Source organism: Peromyscus californicus, unplaced genomic scaffold (assembly GCF_007827085.1).
Source record: "Peromyscus californicus insignis strain IS unplaced genomic scaffold, ASM782708v3 Scaffold_12__1_contigs__length_115047231, whole genome shotgun sequence".
Classification (NCBI taxonomy): Eukaryota; Metazoa; Chordata; class Mammalia; order Rodentia; family Cricetidae; genus Peromyscus; species Peromyscus californicus.
Genome location: NW_026294413.1, coordinates 94,820,699 through 94,842,039, shown reverse-complemented (window position 1 = coordinate 94,842,039; position 21,341 = coordinate 94,820,699). Strand labels below are relative to the sequence as shown.

At 47.1% G+C, this 21,341-nt stretch overlaps 2 protein-coding genes across 6 annotated transcripts in view; one reads left to right on the top strand and one right to left on the bottom strand.

Moving 5' to 3' along the window:
- Positions 1 to 4,377, top strand: part of Bmpr1a (bone morphogenetic protein receptor type 1A) — a 113,978-nt gene extending 109,601 nt beyond the window's left edge. Inside the window, exons 12-13 of the mRNA XM_052733971.1 lie at positions 586 to 716; positions 803 to 4,377. Of these exons, the coding sequence (XP_052589931.1) occupies positions 586 to 716; positions 803 to 928 (257 nt within the window). The 3' untranslated portion in view covers positions 929 to 4,377. The remainder of the gene's footprint in view (positions 1 to 585; positions 717 to 802) is intronic.
- Positions 4,378 to 5,137: 760 nt separating this feature from the next.
- The window catches only part of Mmrn2 (multimerin 2), a 35,320-nt gene continuing 19,116 nt past the window's right edge, over positions 5,138 to 21,341 (bottom strand). For 2 of the 5 annotated variants that reach the window (XM_052733967.1, XM_052733966.1), the window contains 6 exons: positions 16,645 to 16,773; positions 16,463 to 16,569; positions 16,288 to 16,368; positions 15,429 to 15,593; positions 13,533 to 15,320; positions 5,138 to 10,617 (listed from right to left, as the gene is read on the bottom strand). In XM_052733967.1, the coding sequence (XP_052589927.1) occupies positions 10,235 to 10,617; positions 13,533 to 15,320; positions 15,429 to 15,593; positions 16,288 to 16,368; positions 16,463 to 16,569; positions 16,645 to 16,773 (2,653 nt within the window). In that variant the 3' untranslated portion in view covers positions 5,138 to 10,234. The remainder of the gene's footprint in view (positions 10,618 to 13,532; positions 15,321 to 15,428; positions 15,594 to 16,287; positions 16,369 to 16,462; positions 16,570 to 16,644; positions 16,774 to 21,341) is intronic. The other 3 variants (XM_052733970.1, XM_052733968.1, XM_052733969.1) reach the window with 3 other exon arrangements.

The window sequence follows — 21,341 nt, the reverse complement described above, 5'->3', positions numbered from 1 at the left end:
TATTGACTGTCGTCAGAGAATACCATGTAGTTAGTAGTGAACTACTCCTAATCCCTGGGGGGTGAGGGCCTCAGTCACCGTTCAGGTTCCAGATGAGAGGCCAGGGCTGACCTGTATCCTTTTCAGTGAGCAGTAGTGGGCCTGCTTTGTGAGCTTGTGCGCAGATCATGACCAGTCCTTCTCTGGCAGTAGAGAGTAATAGAGACATCACTAGTAGGAACAAATAAGTCCATAGGTATTTATACTAAAAAAAAATCTTATTTCTTCTCCTTCCTTTTGTGTTTAAGAGTTTCATTACTTGTAGCCCAGACTGGCTTCAAATCACAGTCCTCTTATCTCAGATCTCAAGTGCCCTACCCCCAAAAGAAACACTATACCATTGTTGAGAGACTGTCACCCTGTCAGAGATAGGGGAAATAATGTGTCATAAATAATAGAAAAACATGTATTTACTGTTAAAAGAGAACCATCCAGGGTATACTTCTTCTTTATGTACGAATCCATTCTTAGTTCCATAGTTCGGTAAGAGGTTCTGTGTATTACACTACCATGTTTTTGCTCACTGTGGTTTCTCACTCCTTCCAGGAATAGTGGAGGACTATCAATTACCATATTACAACATGGTGCCCAGTGACCCGTCCTATGAGGAGATGCGTGAGGTTGTGTGTGTCAAACGCTTGCGACCAATTGTGTCTAACCGCTGGAACAGTGATGAAGTAAGTTGGAGCCAAACCCCTGTAAAGTGATCAGGGAATGCTGTGTTACTCAATGCTCACCACACTCTCTCTACACTTCTCTTTAGTGTCTTCGAGCAGTTTTGAAGCTGATGTCAGAATGCTGGGCCCATAATCCATCCTCCAGACTCACAGCTTTGAGAATCAAGAAGACACTTGCAAAAATGGTTGAATCCCAGGATGTAAAGATTTGACAGTTAAACAGCTGTGAGGGAGAATCTAGACTGAAGAACTCCACCCAAGGAATGGGTGGATTAGCATGGACTAGGATGTTGGCTTGATGTTCAGACTCTTTCCTCGCCACATCTTCACAGGCTGCTAACAATAACCCTTTCAGTACTCTGCAGAATGCAAGATTGGAACTTCCAAACACGTCATTCTTTCTATACAGACAGGACAGCTTTGTTTGAAATGTTTGGGTTTTTATGAACTGCATCAAGACTCCAATCCTGATAAGAAGCTTCTGGTCTAACTCTGGGTACTCAGTATCCAATCCATAAAGTGATGCTTTCTGTGAAAGCCTTGAGAAAATGAATGAGCTCAGCAGAGATGGAGAGACATGTTTGCCTTCTGTCAGAGAAAACATCTGTTTGTGTTCTGTCTTTGTAAACAGCCTATAGATTGTGATCTCTTTGGGATACTGCCTGGTTGTGACAGTGCGTCATGCTTTGATCTGCACCCCAGAGTTCCTCTGCGGCCGGGGGCTAAGAAGAAAAGCATGTATGGTTGCACAGGAGGGGCTGTGGCCGGTGGTTTAAACTTGCAATATCTGATCAGCGTTCGCCAATCTCATAAAAATCATCTACCTGGTAACTGTAGTAACTTCTCCACCAACTTTATTTTTAACATAATAGTTGTAAAGGCCAAATCAGTTTAAAGTGTCCATAAATTTGGACTGTGTTCTTCTGTCACCATTTTGTTTTCTTTTTTGGTAATTATTTTTTTATGAAACACCTCCTGTCCAGAGTTGAAACTCACTGCTTTGAACCATACTTTGAAAGAAAATGCCTCTTCCTGGAGTCAGCCTTACTGTATCTGATAACGATGTGCATGCCTGTGATCAAATTCTGAAGTCTTTGCCCTCAGTACATCTTAAAAAGGGAAATTGTTTATCATGTGTAATGTGCTTTTATTTTCAAAACCTACATAACGATCTTTCTAGCCATATTTTACATACATACATATATACATACTTACTTAGTTCTATACAAAACGACTCCCATGGATCTCACATCCGATCCTTAATGGGGGAGAATGTTTTCAAGTAGAACTATGTGTGAATTTCAGAATTCATGCATTTAAAAACTTCACTGAGATATTGCATCATTCTTTTATGAAGGATGTCAGCTAATATAAATTTGTCAGTAACTGGTAAATGTATTTTAGATACCTAAATCTTTTGAAATTTGGTTTTACAGTTTCTGGTTTCTAACTTGTGAAGACAGAGTCAGGCAGAAGGGCCTAGTATCTGGTCACTACCCATATCTACACTGAGCTGCTATTATTAAATAAAATGATGTATTTTTTATAGCAGCCTTGTTATCTCAAAGAACAGTTCTGGTTCAGACTTAGATGCTGATATCATACTATTTAAATGTTTATTCTGAGCAAACAAGCTATGAGAGGATCAACTGACATTGTCTCTTTGGATGAAACATAAATTAACATAGTCACAGGTTTTAAATTAAATGGGAGGCTGTCCATCTGCTCATTTATGACTAAATTTAATCTAATACCTGCACATCATAGTCCACAAGTTTGAGATTTGTTGTGACTATTTTGTTTAATGGGTTTCATCTAGTCTAACCAAAGCCTGAGAACACAGGAGATCTGAGTTACCTAAGCCAAGTTTACCTGGATGTAGTTTGGCCTGAATAAACGAAATCTTAAAAATGGTTTTCTAATCTTGATGATACACCTAAGGAATGGCAAACTTTATTCTTAGATGTGCTTAGATGGGGTGCAGAGGCCACTGTAATGATTCTTTTCTAAGTAGCTTGGTCTGAAAAAAGGGGCCGTCAGGAATGGATTGTAAGGCCGACAGAACTCTAGTTACTGCCTTCCCAAGCTGCCTTTCAGTACACTCATTCGAAACAGTAACATTCTTTAAAAGGCAAATGCTGCTGCTGTAATCCTCATTTGGAATCCTAAAATCTAAAGTTGAATTAAACTTATTTTTCCTCTCCTCCCTCTTACTCTTTTAAATTTGAAATTCAGTAAGTGAAATATTTAAAGACTATCTCAGCCCCTGGGGCCAGTGAGAAGGCTCGGTGGGTAAAGACACTTGCTGCCAAGCTGCCAGCCACAGCTCAATCTCTGGGACACGTGAAAGGAGAGAACTGACTGCCCCATAATTGTCCTCTGACATCCACATACTCTGTGGCACGATCCCCCCCCCCCCCCACACACACACATACATCATGCACTCCACATATTCAAACACAAATGTAATTTAAAAAAATACAACCAACTGGTAAAAAAAAGTATTGTGTAGTTACTAATCAATAACTTGCAAAAATCTGTAAACTCATCTGGTCCCACTAACACCAGCAATCCCTTTAACTAAAATATGAGAGCCAAAACCCAAACTACCTAAATAAATATCAAATGATCCAGGAAGATGTCATGAGTGGTTTGTATGGCCAGGAGTTGCTGGTGGTACGGAGCATGTTAAGATTTGCCCCAGCTTGAGTCTCTGAGACTTCATCAGCTCTGAGTACAACATCTGAACTGATTTCTCTGGAAATGTAGCAAAAGATATTTTAGTCAGCATGTTATCCTTCCCGTGTCCAGAAATGTTCCTAAGTCTATAAAGAGACCTATTGCTTTTTATCAGCTGTTGTCCTGGAATGTGCTGGTTTTCATTCATTCGTTCTAATGATATTCAATACTTTTTTCTTTTTAGATGTTTTTCTTGCTTAGACTGTAATTTTTTAAGAACTATGCATCTCTGATTTGACCCAAGATCAAGTTGGATATTGAGTAGTCTATTCCAGGGCAGATTTCCTAAATGAAAGCACTTGTCTTTTCAGATTGTTTGAAATGTTTCCAAATGTCTACGATAATTTCAACAGAAGTGTAGATGATGTAGAAAGGTTATGTAGCTCTTGTGGTAATAACACAGATTGACTGAGTCAGATATTAAGCAGTGACAGTTTGCTCACCTCCTGGCTGTGAGGAGGTGGAGACCAGGCAAGCAGAGCCTTTTCTGGTGCAGTACGTGAAGCCATAGGAAGGATCATCCCATCAGGAAAGCTTAGGAATGTGGCTTTTGCAAAGACTTAGACATAATACTGTAACTTTAGGTTGTACTCTGTACTCTTTCAGTGGAATTATTTAAGCTCTTTAGTGACCTTTGTTCTTCTCACTTAAAAGCTAAAATGTAGTATATATTGTATAAAATGGAAATATTATAGCTTAGGGAAACTGTACATAAGGCATTGACAGGTTAAAGAACATTTTTATTATGCAGTTGTAAAACACCAAAAATACAGAATCTTCTTTGATATGTAACACACTAAATGTATTTTGTACAGCATCTGATTTAAAAGGTGCCTTATTAAGTTTACCATTAATTGCTTTGTTCTATATACAGATTATGTCCAATGTATCATTTTTCAGTAAATAACCTTATTTTAGTATACTTCAGTGATGTGTTTTGTGATGCTGTTCTTGGATTTATTGTGTATCAGAAGTCATCTGTTGAAATTTTATCAGTAAGTCAGTGTACATATATACGTTCCTGAACGTGCATTTCTGCTTCCCAAAACCAGCATGGAACATGGCTAGGTAAGTGGCCATACATTATTTTTGCCTTTATGTAGAGAGATGATGAACCTACTATAATGAGGGGATTTTTTTTCCTTCTATAAAAAATAAAACATTGTTTTCTGGTTATAAAAATGTGTATTTATAACAGAACTTTTGGGAAACAGAAAAGAATAAAGAAGCAAATAAACTACTCCGTTTTATTGACAGACACCACCATTTACATTTGATTGTCTTTTTTTTTAAACTTATTTATTTTATGTACAAGAGTCCTCTGTTGACTTTTTGCCAGAAGAGGGCGTCAGATCCCACTATAGATTGTTGTGAGCCACCATGTAGGTGCTGGGAATTGAACACAGGACCTCTGGAAGAGCAGCCAGTGCTCTTAATTGCTGAGCCATCTCTCTAGCCCCACTATTTACATTTGGATGTGTCTGTCCTGCATTTTTTTTTTATAACATTAAGATTATGGTATTCGCTGGGCGGTGGTGGCACACGGCTTTAATCCCAGCACTCGGGGAGGCAGAGGCAGGTGGATCTCTGTGAGTTCAAGGCCAGCCTGGGCTACAGAATGAGTTCCAGGAAAGGCACAAAGCTACACAGAGAAATCCTGTCTCGAAAAACAAACAAACAAAAAAGATTATAGTATTTATTATATGTCAGTTGAAAACACCATATATTGGCAGAGCATTGTGGTGCATGCCTTTAATTCCAGCACTCGGGAAGCAGAGGCAGGTGGTCAGTCTAGTCTACAGATCAAGTTCCAGGACAGTCAGGGATACACAGAGAAACACTGTCTGAAAAAGAACAACAAAACAAAACCCACCAAATACATTACTCCATTACATTCTACTTCCACAAAAGATGCCCTTAAACTTAGCTCAAGCAATCTTGTGCCTCCTAAGTATAGTGGGGACTGTAGGTGCATACCATGGGGTGCAGCTTTAAAAATACAAGCCAGGTATGGTGGCCTTTCTGGATTCTCTTAAGTTCAAGGCCAGCCTGGTCTACATAGTTTCAGGACAACCAGATTAAAAAAAAAAAAAAAACTTAAAAAAAAAAGCATGTGACCACATAGAGGAAATAATTTATTTCTATGATCTTTTGTTATTTCAATTATTTTTTCATTGTGGCTTTGTTTTTTTGTTTTTTCCAGAGAAGGGGTAAAACTGGGTCTCGCTTATAGCCCAGGCTAGCCTTGAACTCTGTATACTCTAGCCTGAGCTGTATCTTCAGCCGCCTCACAAAAAAACACGTATTGAGCGTCATTGTACACAAACCCTATATTTTTGTTAGATCCCAAATACAGATATGTCTATTTCAGTTTTATTTGCAACAAAGGAAAGTTAAGGCTCCTAATATTGTCCTGTCATCAAGCATTTTCTATTCTCATCAAACATTTTCATTTGCACTGGATTACAAATGAGTACTTGGATTACAGTCTTCAAGGCTTTTTCATTCCATTTGATGAGGTCTTTAAGTGTCCTTACAGTGTCCAGCGGTGTCCACAATGCCGTATTTCCCACCTGCCAGGTACTGTTTGCAGAGTCCCCATTTGCACCTTCTACTTTTAGGGAGCTAGACATGTTTCCGTTTTAAAAGACTCAGCACTGGTTTATGCTACTCGACAGCGACAGTGTGCTTAAAAACAGCCCATCCATGCTCCTCAAGGAGCCCCCATTTCATGTGTGTGTAAACAGTGCATTAGCTACTCTTGTCAGGATGGAATCTGAATAGAAATCCCTCTAAATGATCTGCTAAAGAGAAGAGAAGCTGATCTGGGCTTGTTTGAGAGGCTGTCAGTCCATTGTGGCAGAGGCATGGTAATTGGGCTTGGTCTGTTTCCGTAGGAACCTATGACCACCTTTTAGTGGGGGATCTGGAAGCCAAGAGCTGCAGCCATACCAGAACCTGGTAACCCATTCAGGGCCTGCCTTCAGCCACCCACTTCTGTTAGCCACAGTCCACCAGCTCCCACAGACTCAAAACCAGCTGGGAGATGGCTTGTTCATAAAGTGCTTGTCATATAAACATAAGGGCTGGGGTTCAAGCCCTGGAGCCTGTGTGAAAACCCAGACATGGTAGTGTGGGGCCTGAGATGTCAAAAGACAGGTCCCAGGCCTCTGGCTAGCGTCCCATCTCTCCTTAGTGAGCTCCAGGCCAGTGAGGACCAGGGGTAAGCTTTTGGCAGACACAGAGCCTCTCACAACCATCTGTAACCACTTGCTGGGGACTTAACACCCTCTTCTGGCCTCTGCAGCACTGCATGCTTGTAGTATACAGACGTACGTGCAGGCAAATAATTTAAGATTTTTCTATGTGCATGTATGTATGTATGCACATAGACCTAGCATGGGGTCAGCCACTTCTCCAGGGTTGGATGAGTTCAGAATTAAGCCCTGAGTAGCATTGAGCCTGGTTTACGTTTCCACTTTGCTGGGGCTGCTGATGGCGTTCAGTGGTGGTAGAGCATTTATATATCGTGTACCACATGTGTACCTGGTACCTAGAGAGCCCAGAAGAAGGTGATGCATCCTTTGGAACTGGGCTTACAGGTGGTTATGAGCTGCAGTGCGGGTGCTGTGAACCAAACCCAGATCCTCTGCAAATGAGTACTTGGTTTTACAGTTGAGCCATCTCCCTGGCACCCCCTTTTTATTATTCAAATGGGGTGCCTCAGATAGTACCTGACTTCAAGCTGAGGGCCTCAGCTTTACAAGTACCTAGAACTAAAGGTGCGTACCTCAAAGCCCAGCTAGAACTCCTATGAGGTAAATGTCTTCTGGATGTTTCCTCTATATTTATGGTTTGTTTGTTGTCTGTACCATTCTGCCCTCTGATTTTAGCCAGTGTACTGATTTTTTTTTTCTTTCAACTGCCAGATTTAGCAATTTTAAATTTCATCTGCAGAAACTTACAAAGATACTATAAGGAATCCCATTTACTCTTCATGCTGTTTTATTGACTTAACATTTTGTGTAACTGCTGTGTGGGGTTGGGTTGGAAATCAACAGCCTGTCTGTGCTTTTTCAGAGCTCTTTGAAGTGAGTGAGTGAGCTTATGCCCTCTAAAGTCTTCAGGAATATTCTATTAACCAGTTATGTGCAGTGATCAAAATTGGGAAAAATCGACACTGTCACAATGGTCAACAATCCCATGACCTGCAGGCTTCATTCAGATTTCGCCAGTTCTAATCAAGTCCTCATGAGTGTGTTTTTCTGATATGTGTGTGCTGTGTAATGTGTTCAGTCCTTGGGTCTCCTGTACTTCTTCTACAAGATAAAGCATGGTTTATAGTACTTGTTTTCTAGGGAGGTGGACCTTGCTCTATGATTTCAAACTGATTTTGAGTTTGGCAATCCCTGTCTCTGCCTCCTGGATGTTGGCACATCTGTATGTACCAACAGTGCATCCCGGTGAGATACTCTGACTTCAGTGTGTCATTAATAATGTCAGTGGCAGCCACTTGTTTACCGTGTGTCTTAGGGTTTCTGCAGCTGTGATAAAGTATTGATACCAAAAGCAATCACAGCCCATCACTGAAGGAAGTCAAGGCAGGAATTGAAGCAGAAGTCGCGGGGGAGTGCTGCTCACTGGCTTGCTCCTCAGGGCTTGTTCAGCCTGTTTTTCATTTGTTTGTTTTTTGTTTTTTTAATACCATCCAGGACCACATTTCCAGGGGTGGTACTGCCTCCTGTGAGCTGGGCCCACCTACATAATCATTAATCAAGAAGATCACCACAGACTTGCCTCTAGGCGAATCTTAGGCATTTTCTCAATTGAGAGTCCCTCTTCTCAAATGACTAGCTTGTGTCAAGTTAACATAAAACCAACCAGGACACCATGATAGCTCGTTTCTGAAAAGTTGCCATTGTGTTTGTATTGAGCACATTATGGGGGATGCTTTGGACTATATAGGACTTGTATACCAGTGGTTGCAGATTTCCTGATGCTGTCATTATTCCATCTACAGTTTCCATTGACACTGTGGTGTGAGGAAGCGCTTGCCTTATACAGTTTTTCCGTATGGACTCCTGGGTTCCTGTTTATTGAGTTATATTCCATTAAGTCATTGTAGTTTCGGTGCTCACATTCACCCACACTTGTCTACGTGACACATGCCCATCCCATTTTGAACATTTCTCATTTGGTACATTGGGAAGTTCTAAGCTCCTAGCCTGGGGTCAGCCGTTTCTCCAGGGTTGGGTGGGTGGCTGTGTGACTGCTTTTGTGAGCCTAGCGTGGGGTCTGGAGACTTGTAAGCCACATGCAGATGCTGCAGAAAGAAGTGCCGTTCTGTGCTGTCCTGTCCAGGGACGGTGCCACTGCCTAGTGAGGAGGCCTCTAGGGAGCCTGTGCAGAATTAACCGAGTATTAAGTCAAATGTGCCTAGAATTTCATTTTGTCCCATTTCCCCCCAAGTGCCTCACTAAATGTTTCCCCTTCCAGCAGTAAGCAAGGCAGAGCTTCGGAGGGTATCACTTTATTCCAAAGTTGATGGTTATTGGGGGTTTAGTTTCCCTCCTTCCTTAGAGACGCTGGGGAGGGTGTGGACAGTCAGTGGAGGAGTGAAAGGGGCAAAGGGCCGACCCAGTGATGTCCCTGGTTGACGTCTCTTGACCTCTACACTGAGTGAAGCAAGGAGGAAAAGGCTTGAAATTAAAATTAAATATGCAGATAATGACAGGGTGACTGAAAGTTTAAAAAAATAACACTAACTCCTTTTGTTGTTTTGCGACAAGGTCTCATATCCCAAGCTAGCCTTGAACTGTTATAAAACTGAGGATGTGCCGGGTGGTGGTGGCGCACGCCTTTAATCCCAGCACTTGGGAGGCAGAGCCAGGCGGATCTCTGTGAGTTCGAGGCCAGCCTGGGCTACCAAGTGAGTCCCAGGAAAGGCGCAAAGCTACACAGAGAAACCCTGTCTCGAAAAACCAAAAAAAAAAAAAAAAAAAAAAACTGAGGATGGCCCTAAACTTCTGATCCTCCTGCCTTCTCCGTATGCTGAGATCGAAGCTGTGCACCACCATGCCTGTTTTATGGAGTGCTGGGGACTGAATCCAGGGCTTGAGCTTTTTAGTTAAGCTGCATCCCCAGCCCAGAGATACTAATTTCATTTCCCATGGTTGATTCAACCAGGCATTACCTCCCTTTTATGAGACTAGAAAGGCTGTTTTAACTAGTTTTCCTGTAGTAATTGGAGACTTGATTCCAATTTCAGAAGGAAAAAAAAATGGGAGATTTTTTTTGAGGTTTTGGAAAGAGAATCCAGGCCCTTGTGCACGCCAAACGCTCTCAGTGAGCTACGCCTGGTCTGTCACTGTCACTGTGAACATTCCTTCTGGGGAACAATGACTTCCTGACATAGGGAAGGGGAAATAGAATTTTAAATGTTGTACAGGAGTTTCCAACCACAGAAGGAGCAAAATGCCAAAATAAAACAACAAAGTTGTAGAATTGAGAGAGTGCCTTAGAGCCAAGACAAGCCATGCCATTGGGGGAAGGCATGAGAAGCCCTGCTTCCACTCCAGGCACAGTCCAGGGAGCAGCACACCGGGCCTCCCCCAACCTGTGTGTCCAAAAGAAGGTGCATGCAGCCCACGGCAGGATCTTTGCAGAAGGTGTCCAGGGAAGAGCTAGGCTGCTAGATGTTCTCCAGCTATTGAGGCCAGAGCCTCAGGCTACGGACAGCAGGCAAGTGTGTCATGTCTGACGCAAGCTGAGCCCGGGGTTCAGGTCTTAAACAACAGGAAGCCCCCAAATGCAGCGTGTGGTTGGCTCCCCTTTGTTACTGACCCTTGGATTAACTCAAACCACACTCTCTCACCCTTCTGCAGCTCTGCCATAGCAAAGGCAGTGGCTGTGCTCCCACCCCTCTGTTCTGCACTGTGGACTGGGACCCGGCGGTGACCTTCCAACACCAGCTGCCCCACTCCTGGGCCTGGGCCAAATGTAATGCTCACTGCAAACCAGTAGACGCCACGTCTCGGGGCTCGGAAGTAGCCGTGTTCGGGGAAGTAACCGCTGCCCACGTTGATGGACGTGGTGTTGAACTTCACCATCTGCACAGCAGTTACCACTTCTGAAGAGCTGCCATAGAAGGCCACGGGCGAGCCTGCCAGGGGAAACAGGGAGTTATCCATCGTCTCCCAAACTCCGCCTCCTTCGCCTTATTGCACTAGGAGCAGGACATTCTTTCTAGAGACCTTGTGCATTCCCAAAAGTGTTTGTCTCAGACAGTGTGGTTTCAGAGAGTGGGAGAGAAGGGGAAGTCAGATGTGTTGTCTGGCTGGTGAATGCACTTTCTCCTTTGATCTTCAACAAAGCACGCTCTTTGATCCCATCCTTACAACTCTCTAGAGAAACAAGTGTCTTCGGCTTCCCAAGGCTCATGGCTTGGTGGGCTGTGCTAGAAATCCGGGTACCCAACTCCCACGTGCCTGCTACCTGCCAAGGATCCTTCCTTCCTTCCAGATCAGTGCTGGGGGTGGAACATGGCCTCACACGTGGTGGACGAGTGTTCTACTACTAAGTCATACCCCGGCACATACTTGCTGGGAATCTTGAGACATCTGAGGTGTGGGGGAGAGAATATTACCTATTCTCGAAATAACCATGGGAGATAGTTGAAAGCAGGAATGGTAGTTCTTACCAGATGTGGGCACAAGAGCATGAAGAAAAAGAAAGGAGAAACCCCTTCAAGCCAGGCATGTACACCTAGAATTACACCTGTAATTCTAACATGGGAGACAGGCGGTAAAATCTTCATTTTGAAGCCAATCTGAGCTACATGGTAAGACCTTTCCTGAGTAAGGGGGACCTCCTCTGGCTAGTCATCTAAATTGTAATTATTATTTTATATGAATGGGTATATTGCCTGCATGTGTGTCTGTGTACCATGTGCATGGGTGCTACCTACAAAGGCCAGAAAAGGTCACGAGATCCCCTGGAACTGAGGTTATAGACAGTTGTGAGCTGCCATGTGGGTGCTGGGAATTGGGCCCAGGCCCTCTGGAGGTACAGCCCATGCTCTTAACCACTGAGCCATCTCTTCAGCCCTGGTTAGTCATTTTAATGATTTCCAAAATGTTGCACAGAGCCCTAGCATGGCAGAAGGGGAAACTGGAGGGTATAAAGGGACAGTTTGATGATCCAGACCACAAGCAGAGAGCAGACCTTGGACCCTCTCGATTTGGGGTGCTTTCCTGGCTTCCTCACTTGCAGAAGCACAATCCTGCTGAAACTGGAGGCAGAGCAACACCCCCACCTGAACGAGAGGAAGGGTGTCAGCTACACCACCCGTTCAGGAAGCTCAGGAAACTAACTAACAGCCTGCAGATGGGACAAGAATGTACCTTATGGAGTCCAGAAAGTGAGGCGAATCTTAGCAAGATCCTCTTGGGAGTTCCTTCATCTCTGTCTCTGTCTCTCTATCTCTCTGTCTCTGTGTCTTTCTGTGTGTGTGTGTGTGTGTGTGTGTGTGTGTGTGTGTGTGTGTGTGTGTGTGTGTGTGTGTAAACCCCCTCATTTCTCAGAAAATGGAACCAAGACTTCAAATAAGTCTGCAAAGCAGTTAGTGACTTAAGTCTCAGACTGCAATCCATCTTTTTGCCTCCAAACCCAGAAATAGCCTCAGGAATGACAAAATTTTGCTTCTCTCTGGAAGATTTTATAAGAATTGTTTATGAATAGCTTTCCTGTCTGCCACAGGGAATCCTGAGGGCTGGTGCTGCAGTCCCCAAAGCATCCAGCAGGTGGAGCTCCTGCCTTGGTGAAAGGCTGCCCTACGGTGCCTGCTGGGGGCCATTGGTTCTTCTTTCAACCTGCCTACAGCTGGGAGTCCACCCAGTGGGAGACCCTATGGACTTCAGAAGACAGAAGGGCTATGCAAACTGAGGGTGCGCTTCCCTGCAGGACACAAATCGAAGATCAATGGCCTTCTTGAAAGAAAAGAGTTTTTAAAGGAAAAAAAATATTTTCTGGGAAAAAAAAAAAAAAACATACTGCAGGAGTAACCAGACACCTAACCTTATCAGGCAAACGGTGAAAGTCATCAGCATGTTGAGGCTTGTTCCACTCACAAGAGAAAAAGAGATGGAGGAGTTAGCATACGTGGATGCAGCTCTCTGGAAAGGGGGGGGGGGGGTGTAGAACGGCCCCAGTTCCTGCACACTACGCCCGTGCTGGGGAAAGGAAGCTATCAGGTGTTGTGACAACTCGGGTGTAGGTGGCCCCTCAGGGGCCTTCTGTGGACTTGCTGCAGCTCAGAGCCAGCCTCTCTGGGCTGCTCACTGCTTGGCTGAGGTCATTGCTGGGCTTGAACCTCAGTTTCAGGTAAGATGTGATGATAATGAATGCATGCTTGAGCAGCTAAGGCTGAGTCGTCATGATAAAGCCCAGGAGAGGTACCACAGGGTATTTACACCGCCCACTGTATCTTCTAAGGAAGCCTCTTCCTTCTGAGCATAAGGCCTTTCCCTGTGTTCACCTTTGGTGGGGGTGCTGCCATTGTAGATGATCCCTGCTCCAGTCTACCCTCCCTAGAGTGCAGGGGTGAGCTTATGAAAGACAGGGACTGGGGTGAGGGTGAAGAGTTGAGACATTCTACTCTGTTCTGTAGCTAGGGCCTCTGCCAACTCCTGGGCTCTGGAACTACAATTGACTTATGCCTCCCTATACTCCAGCTAGCTTAAGAGGCTCATAGCCCATAGGTGTGGAGGCACAATCCTTTAATTCCAACACTTAGGAGGCAGAGGCAGACAGATCTCTGTGAGTTTGGGCCCAGCCTGGTCTACAGAGCAAGTCCCAGGACAGTCAGGGCTACACAGAGAAATCCTGTCTCAAACAAACAAAGAGGCCCATAGCCCTGAAGAGAGGGAGAAGGTAGCCTCCTGAGTGGTGGTGATCAATGATCATCCTGCTCTCATGCACCCCATGTCCCCGCCTCCCCCGGGGAGAAGGGAGCAGCTGGGTAGGCAGATAGTCCCGCCCTGGACTCACACAGCCAGTCTCCAGGGCCCAGGCACTCACCTGCTTCCCAGAGCTCTAAGTCCAGAACACCTTTCTCCATCCCTTTGGCACGTGTACCTGCAGACGTCACCACTTGCTTCTTCTCCCTCTTCCGGGATGCTCCTATCTGCTGCTTCTTATCTTTCTTACTCAACATGGTGTGCAGCTTACCTAGGTCTAGGCTGATGTTGCTTGCCACCAGCTCTTGGAAGTTCTGGAAAAGGCTGCGGAAGAGCTGCTGGTGCTGTCTCAAGCTGTGCCGGGTGTCAGAAAGCATGCTGTGTAGGTCTTCAAGGGAGCCATTGAGGGAGGCAGCCCAGGAGGCATCACAGCACTGCCCAACCTGCTTGACATCAGAGCTGAGGCGCTGAATCTCCTGCTCCAGGTTCGCCAAAGCTGTGGCTTCCTCCTCCCTTCCAGAGTCGTGGCTGGGTTCCAGTCGCTCTGCCAACTGTGGGTGCTGCTCCAAGGCCTCCACCCGAGTGGCCAAGGCATCCCAGCCAAACGCCTGTTCCTGCAGCCCGCTGGCGGCGTCCTGCAGAGCAAGGCGGATCTGGTCATAATTCAGGGGCAGAGGGCGAGGCGCCTCCTCTGACATCTCCTCCATCATCTCTTCCCCGAAGAGGGCAGCCAGCACCGCCTGATGCCGCAGCGCATCCTCCAAAAGGGCTGCGAAGGAGCTATGCAGCTGGCGCATCTCTCTGCCGGTCTGGTTCGCCACGGTCTTCAGCGCTTCCACTGCGTGGTCCAGCGCCCGCAGCTGGCTCCGCATCCGGGCCCTCTCGGCCCTTGCCTGCTCACCCTCTACTTTGTGCTTGTCCATCACTGAGGACATGGCATCCACAGTGCTTTGCAACGCCTGCAAAGAAGAACCGTCCAGCTGGTGCTGCTCATCCAGGCTCACCTGGGTCTCTTCCAGGGTGCGCATGGCGTCCCTTTGGCCCTCCCGGATGACGTCCATGTCAGAGTAGAGCCTCTGGCAGTTGCAGTCCTTGACATACTTGATGAGGTCTGCGTGACCCGCCTGCAGATGCTGCAGAGTGAAGTTGAGTTCCAGCAGCTGCCGCTCCATCTCCTCTTTGTTCTCCTCCATGATCAGGGACTTCTCCATCAAGATCACCCGCAGCTCTCGAAGGCCGGTGTGGTTCACCAGCAGCTCCTCCACCTGCCGCTCTACCTTGCTGATCTGATCGAAGGTCTCATCTGATTCAGAATACAGCTCCTTGATTTCATCCACGTGCCGGTTCAAGACACTGTCCATGCTCTTGATGGTGCTCTGCAACTCCTCCTCCTTCTGGTCGATGACTGTGTACAGAGCAGAGATGTTTCTCTGCAGCTGGCCCAGCCTGGCCTGGAGGCTCTCGGGCTCGGGCCTTGCTGCTGCTGCCGCTGCAGATGCCACCACCAGGCTGCCCTCTGCCCCTGGAACTTCCTGAGCCTTGACAAGCTGTTTTAACTTGGTGCTCATCTCAGCTTGGACCTCAGAGAGGGCGTGGTGCAGGGCACGGCGCTGGGCATGCAGCTGGTCCTCCACGTCCTGCTGCAGCCGGCCCACTCTCTGGTTATTCTCCTGGACCTTGGCATCAAACTTGGCACCAAGCTCTTGGAGGTCAGCCCTGGTCACAGTACCCTCCTGGAGCATCTTGACGGCCTGGTGATTGGCCTCCACATCAAGAGACAGGTTTCTGATAGCCTTGGAGAGGCTGTGCAAGCTCTCACCGAAGCTCTTCCACATGGGATTGAAGTGTGCCTTCAGGAACGCATCGATATGGGGCTGCAGCAGGTGCTCTGATATCCTGCCAGAAAACCCTGCAACAGATACCATGTTTCACACAAGTCTGCTGCAGCAGACACCCCTCCCCGGGCTGGGGGAGGAGGGTCTCTGAAATCTGTGCCTTCTTGGGGACTGCTACTCACCGAATTCTGTTTGATTGGCTTCCATCCTCTCAGCTGTAAGGTTGCTGGCTGGGGCCTCCCAAGTGCCTGGGAGGTCATCTTCTGCCAGCTGGGCATCATTCTGGAGATTTTGAAGCAGGTGTTCCTGTGGCACCTTAATCTCATTGAACTCTGTGCCAGGGTGGCCTAAAAACATACCAGACATAAGTGTTAAAGGCAAACTCACCAGGCATGGGCAGATAGATAATGCAGTCAAGAAAAGACTTGGGACTCAGAGCGAGGGAATACATTGGCCCCTCTTGAGCTGGAGCTTAGAAGCCATTAGCCTCAGAAGGGCAAATGCAGCTCTCTACCACCTTTCCTCCCACAGCCACAGCAGACATGACTAATCAATCAGCACATTTCTCTTCTTAGCCACAATTCCATTCCCAGCAGCTCCAACCAATAGATAGTTGACTACGTAGTGAAATCCATCCCCTATCCCACCCTTGAAATCAATTCATAAATGGTGACTCTTTTGTGTTAAGGCTGAGACTAGGGGCAACATGACTTCCACGTGCTGGTGTTGGGGGGCACAGGTGGGGGGGACAGTGTGCAAGAGTGTGGAAAAGCTTCCTCCAAGTCTGGGAGCTTGTGTAGGTCAAGGAGCAAGAAAGGTACCTGGCAAAGCCAGCTTTCTAAGAAAAATGGGGTCAGAAAAAGGAATGGGTATCAGCCCCAGGCAGTAGACCGAGGGCCATGGGAACTTTCCCGGAGAACAGTGCAGGACCACAAGGAAACCATGCTGATTCCAAGGACAAAGTTTTCCTGAGATGGTGCTGCCCATCTGAGGAGGAAGAAGTAAACACACGAGCTCTGTCCTTCTAGGAAAGCAACACACCAAGTTCAGAGCCATCCAGCTGGTCCCAAGTCTCCGGGAGTTCGCCACTTGGCTCCGTGGGCTCGGGGTTTGCTGTGGGATCTGCAGAAGGAAGCATGGTGTGCTGAGCCCAGAAGTCAGAAGAACAGTATGATTTCTGGGGTCAGGGGTTGGGGGGGACTTTGGGGAGCCCTACCATAGTCCTGGCAGTCTGGACCATGGAAGCCTGGACAGCACCTCCAGGCCTGAGAGGTCAGCACCTTCTGTTGGACCTGGTACACTGGCTTCTGGACCACTGGGTACCTGAGGAAGAAGGCGGAGGTCAGCACCTCTAGTGGGCCCACTGGGCCTGGAAAATGGCCTGTCCGTCCTACTCACATGACTTTGACTCTCTGGCAGTCAGGAGCCCCCTGTGGACATGGCTGCTGTGAATGGACCAGTAATTTCTCTGTTTTGCAAGCAGCTATGTAGGTAACCAGTCTAGAGATCTGGTAAGGGCACCAATTCCTGGAAAAGAAGCCACAGGGAAGGGTTGCTGAGCCTTGCCTGACTCCCGATGCCCCACCAATGTCTGGGGACGCCCCACCCTGCCTCCTGCCCAGCCCAGCTCTGGGGTTCTGGAAACCATTAAATGCCAGGGAAGGGAGCTCTTGTCTCAATCCCTAGGCTCTACAAAACCACTCAAAAGAGCCCCTGACCCACTGTCTCCCCAAAGCCTCCCCAGGGCCCGTGGAAGGAGGCCAAGGAGTCCCACATTATAACACAGCTACCTGCAAGCTGTGAGGCTCTCACTATTCCCTTGATCCCAGGGAATGTCGTGGTATGGGTGGGGCTTGGAGAGCCTTAGGACTGAATCTGCAGTTTCTGGCTGTATGACCTTGAGAGACACACTTAAGGAGATCTTATTTCCCCATCTATGGTTGGAGGTGGTGATGCCCCTTTCTAAATGGGCGGAGTATCAAGTGCCCTGGAAGTACCTTGTGCCCTGTCCTGGCAGCTGCCCAATTCTACTCCCCATCTTTTCTCACCAGAATGCACCTGTGCCTACTACTCCCTGGCCCTGCCTACTGGGCAGTTAACTTTCTAGCAATAACTGGGGAAGGAAGGTGGCTGGGTGGAACAGCCTCCTCTCTGGGAAAGGCCTCCACCTGGTGATCCTGCAGAGCAGCTGGGGACACATTCAGTATACTCAACACTTGGGAGGCATTCTCTCCATTTTTACTCCTTGCCTGTATGCACTGTAGAGGTCCTGGGCATGGGGGAGCACTCTCACTGACCTGGGGGCTGGTCCCTGATGCAAGGGTCAAAGCATCTTTCCCTCATAGTTAGCTACAGAACAAAGCTCTCCAGAGATGCCAGTGGCAATGGCCTCTGCTGCCCCATGAAGTTCAGCACTGATGACACTGGACATGCAGACTTTCCCTTGCGGGTCCCAAGGGGAACGGACAATCTCAGAAGAAGGGATGTGGTCAGGACCTGTAAAAGGTCCGATGACAGGGCTGTGTCTAAAGGGCGAGTCAGACAAGGAGCTGGGAGTTTGGACAGGGCTGTGGATGTCGGAGGGACTGCAGATGGGGGCCAGGGAACGAGAAACCTTACTAGAGAGGCATGGTACCAGAGGCAGAAATGGGTCGTTTCTTGAGGCCATGGTAGGCAGAGAGAGGGTTCAAGCAGGGAAGTAATATCACAGAGGCACTCTGGTTCCAGGATCCAGAAAGGATGGGAGTCAGTAAGATATGGATGGTCTCTGATAGAGGTTTTATGGTCTAGAGGAGAAACGTGGGCATCTCGGACCAGGTGATGGGGACATGGAGGAAGTGGCCACGGCTGGTAGTCATCAGAGAGCAATGTTCAGAGGCTTTGCTGGTTGGTGGCTTGTTGGTATTGGAATTTCACTTTCTGAAGCAGCTCTTTGCCCCGGGGCCATTAGGCACCATTACAGATACTGGGGGTAGGGGGAGGACTTAATGGTCAGTGTGTGACCACATCCATTGTGATCCTGAAACACATACACACCCCACACCCCACCACAGCACATGGCCTGCTCTCCCACCAGACTCCGAGAAGCCTGGCAGTTAGCTTCACCTGCCGGGCAGTAGGCTAGAAAAGCTTGGCAGGAAAACTACCTAGTCCCAGCAAAGGAGACCTGAAGATGGTGACATCTGGGGAGCCTCCCGGTGAACTGCCCACCAGAGACCCCTGCACCAAAACAGCTCAGAAAGGCGCAACAGGACAGCTGAGGATGAGCCCTGAGAAAACTCTGTTACAAAACAAGGACGCTGAACCAAGGTGCAGCTTGGTGTTAGAGCGCATGCCTGGCATGTAGGAGGCCCTAATTAAATCCTCAGGAACGGAAAAAGATCAGCAGGAGGTCAAAAATGGGAGAGGGTTCCACTGGGAGAGAACTACAACTGCTGCCCCCAAGTTTACGCTGGTCCTTCTTCCACCACGTCGGTAAGAGAAGTTGCTGCATGGAAGAAACCAAACAGGGACCACGTGGGAGGCGGGAAGTGTAAGGGGTCGGCAGGGTATTCAGAGAACAAAGAGAACACTTGAAAATGAAAAGACTACATTAGCCATAAAAACAAAACCAGGCTGGGGACAATCCTCAGGCAGAGTGCTTGCCCAGCAGACAGGAAGCACTGGGTAGATTTCCAACACCCTGTAAAAACAGGTTTGGTGACAACAGGCCTGTCATCCCAGCAGTTAGGAGGTGGAAGCAGGAGGTCAGGATTTCAAGGCCACCTCCATAATGAGTATTAGGCTAGCCTGGGCTATATGAGATGCTGCTTAAAAAACAAAAGACAAGCCCGGCGGTGGTGGCACACGTCTTTAATCCCAGCACTTGGGAGGCAGAGGCAGGCGGATATTTGTGAGTTCGAGGCCAGCCTGGTCTACAGAGCGAGATCTAGGAAAGGCACAGAGCTACACAGAGAAACCCTGTCTCGAAAACCAAAAAAAAAAAAAAAAAAGGCAAAACACACTATAGATGGCTCAGTGGTTTAAGAAAGAACACCTGCTAGTCTGGCAGAGAACCCAGATTCAGTTCCCAGCACCCACATGTCGGCTCACAAACATCTCTAACTCCAGGCCTTCTGACCCCCATGGGCACTCAGCATCCATTTGGTGCACAAATGTATGTGCAGACAAAACACCCATACACATAAGTAAAAAAATAAATAACAAAAGCAAACAAATACCAAGACAGAAAGAGCAAGTGGAAATGAAAAATAAGAGATTATAGAGCATCAGTCCCAGGCCCAGCATCCAGACGACAGGGACAGCAAAGGAAGAAGTGTGTGTGTGTGTGGGTGTGTCTGTGGGTGTCTGTGTGTGTGGTGTGAGTGGTGTGTGTATGTGTCTGTGTGTGTGGTGTGAGTGTGTATGGTGTGTGTGTGTGTGTGTCTGTGTGTAGTGTGAGAGGTGTGTGTGTGGGTGTGTCTGTGGGTGTGAGTGTGTGTGGTGTGAGTGGTGTGTGTGTGTGTCTGTGTGTAGTGTGAGAGGTGTGTGTGTCTGTGTGTGTGGTGTGAGTGGTGTGTGTATGTCTGTGTGCGTGGTGTGAGTGTGTGTGGTGTGAGTGGTGTGTGTGTGTGTCTGTGTGTGTGGTGTGAGTCTGTGTGTGTGGTGTGAGTGGTGTGTGTATGTCTGTGTGTGTGGTGTGAGTGTGTGTGGTGTGAGTGGTGTGTGTGTCTGTGTGTAGTGTGAGTGGTGTGTGTGTCTCTGTGTGTGGTGTGTGTATGATGTGTTTGTGTGTGGTGTGTCTGTGTGTGTGTGTATCTATGTGTGTGGTGTGTGTGTGGTATGTGTGTCTGTGTGTTGTGTGTCTGTATGTTCCAGAGATAAAAAGGCTTGAGTTTTCAGATGCAAAAAGTCCACTAAGAACCTGCAATAAGATCGAAATAAACTCACATCAAAGCTCACCACCGTGAAATTTTAGAACTCTGGAAGCAAGATGGTTATATCTACATCCTCATAGAAACAGAAATCAACACACATACACTGATAGAGGGAGAGGGAGAGAGAGAGAGATTCTTTCTGGGCCCTGGGACCAGAGTGCCTCTGTGATACTGCTTCCCTGCTTGAACCTCTCTCTGTGACTTCTATCTCAAAAATAAACAAATAAGTTGGATATATTACAGAGCTCAATGACAAAAGAATTGCCTTATAATTTGTATGTGTGTTGCCTAATTGCCTATAATTGTATGTGTGGATGGAGAGGAGAGAGAGAGAGAATGGTCTTGAACCTCTCGACAATGTCCCCTGTAGGAACATATTGAGAATTATATTAAAAACATTGGCAGAAAATAATTGCCAACCTAGAATCTTGTGTACATATTATCTATCAGTCAACAGAAGAATAAAGAGTAGACACATTTTCAAACACAGCAAGTTGCAACCAGGTCATTTACTTAGCATACCAAACTGGGAGGGTTGCGAGAGCTCGGAGTTCAAGGCCAACCTGAGCAACAGTGTGCAAGCTCTACCTCAGAAACGAACAAACAAACAAGTCAGATGTATCAGGTTTCTCAGCTGCTGTCTCCTTCTACCTCTTAGCAGTGGATTAGTAATAATGTGGTTCAAAACCTTGCCTGTACATCAAAACCATCTGCGGCTTCTTAAAAGCTAAAGTCCCTTGTGGGTTGAAGGTGCATCTTGATGGTAGAGCATGTGCTGAGCGTGCCAGAGATTCAATCCCCAGCATTTTGATAAAGTAGTAGTAATGATCAATCTCTAAGCCCAACCCCAGACCAGTTTCAGAAGACCCCAAGTCTGAGCCAGAGCATCAGCATTCTAGAACTCTCTGGGTCATTCCAAGGCACAGCCTAGAATTGAGCGCCACTGGGGCACAGTGCGAGAGAGCAGAACAGCCATCTGTGGAGGAGAATGCTCATTCCAGCACTCGGGAGCCTGAGGCAGGAAGAGGCTGGGTTCAAGGCTAGCCTGAACTACACAGTAACTTCAGTCTTTTGAGGCTGGAGAGATGGTTCAGTTTTTAAGAGAGATGGCTGCTTTTCCAGAGGACCTGGCTTCAGTTCCCAGTGTTCACATGGCAGCTCACAAACATCTGTAACTCC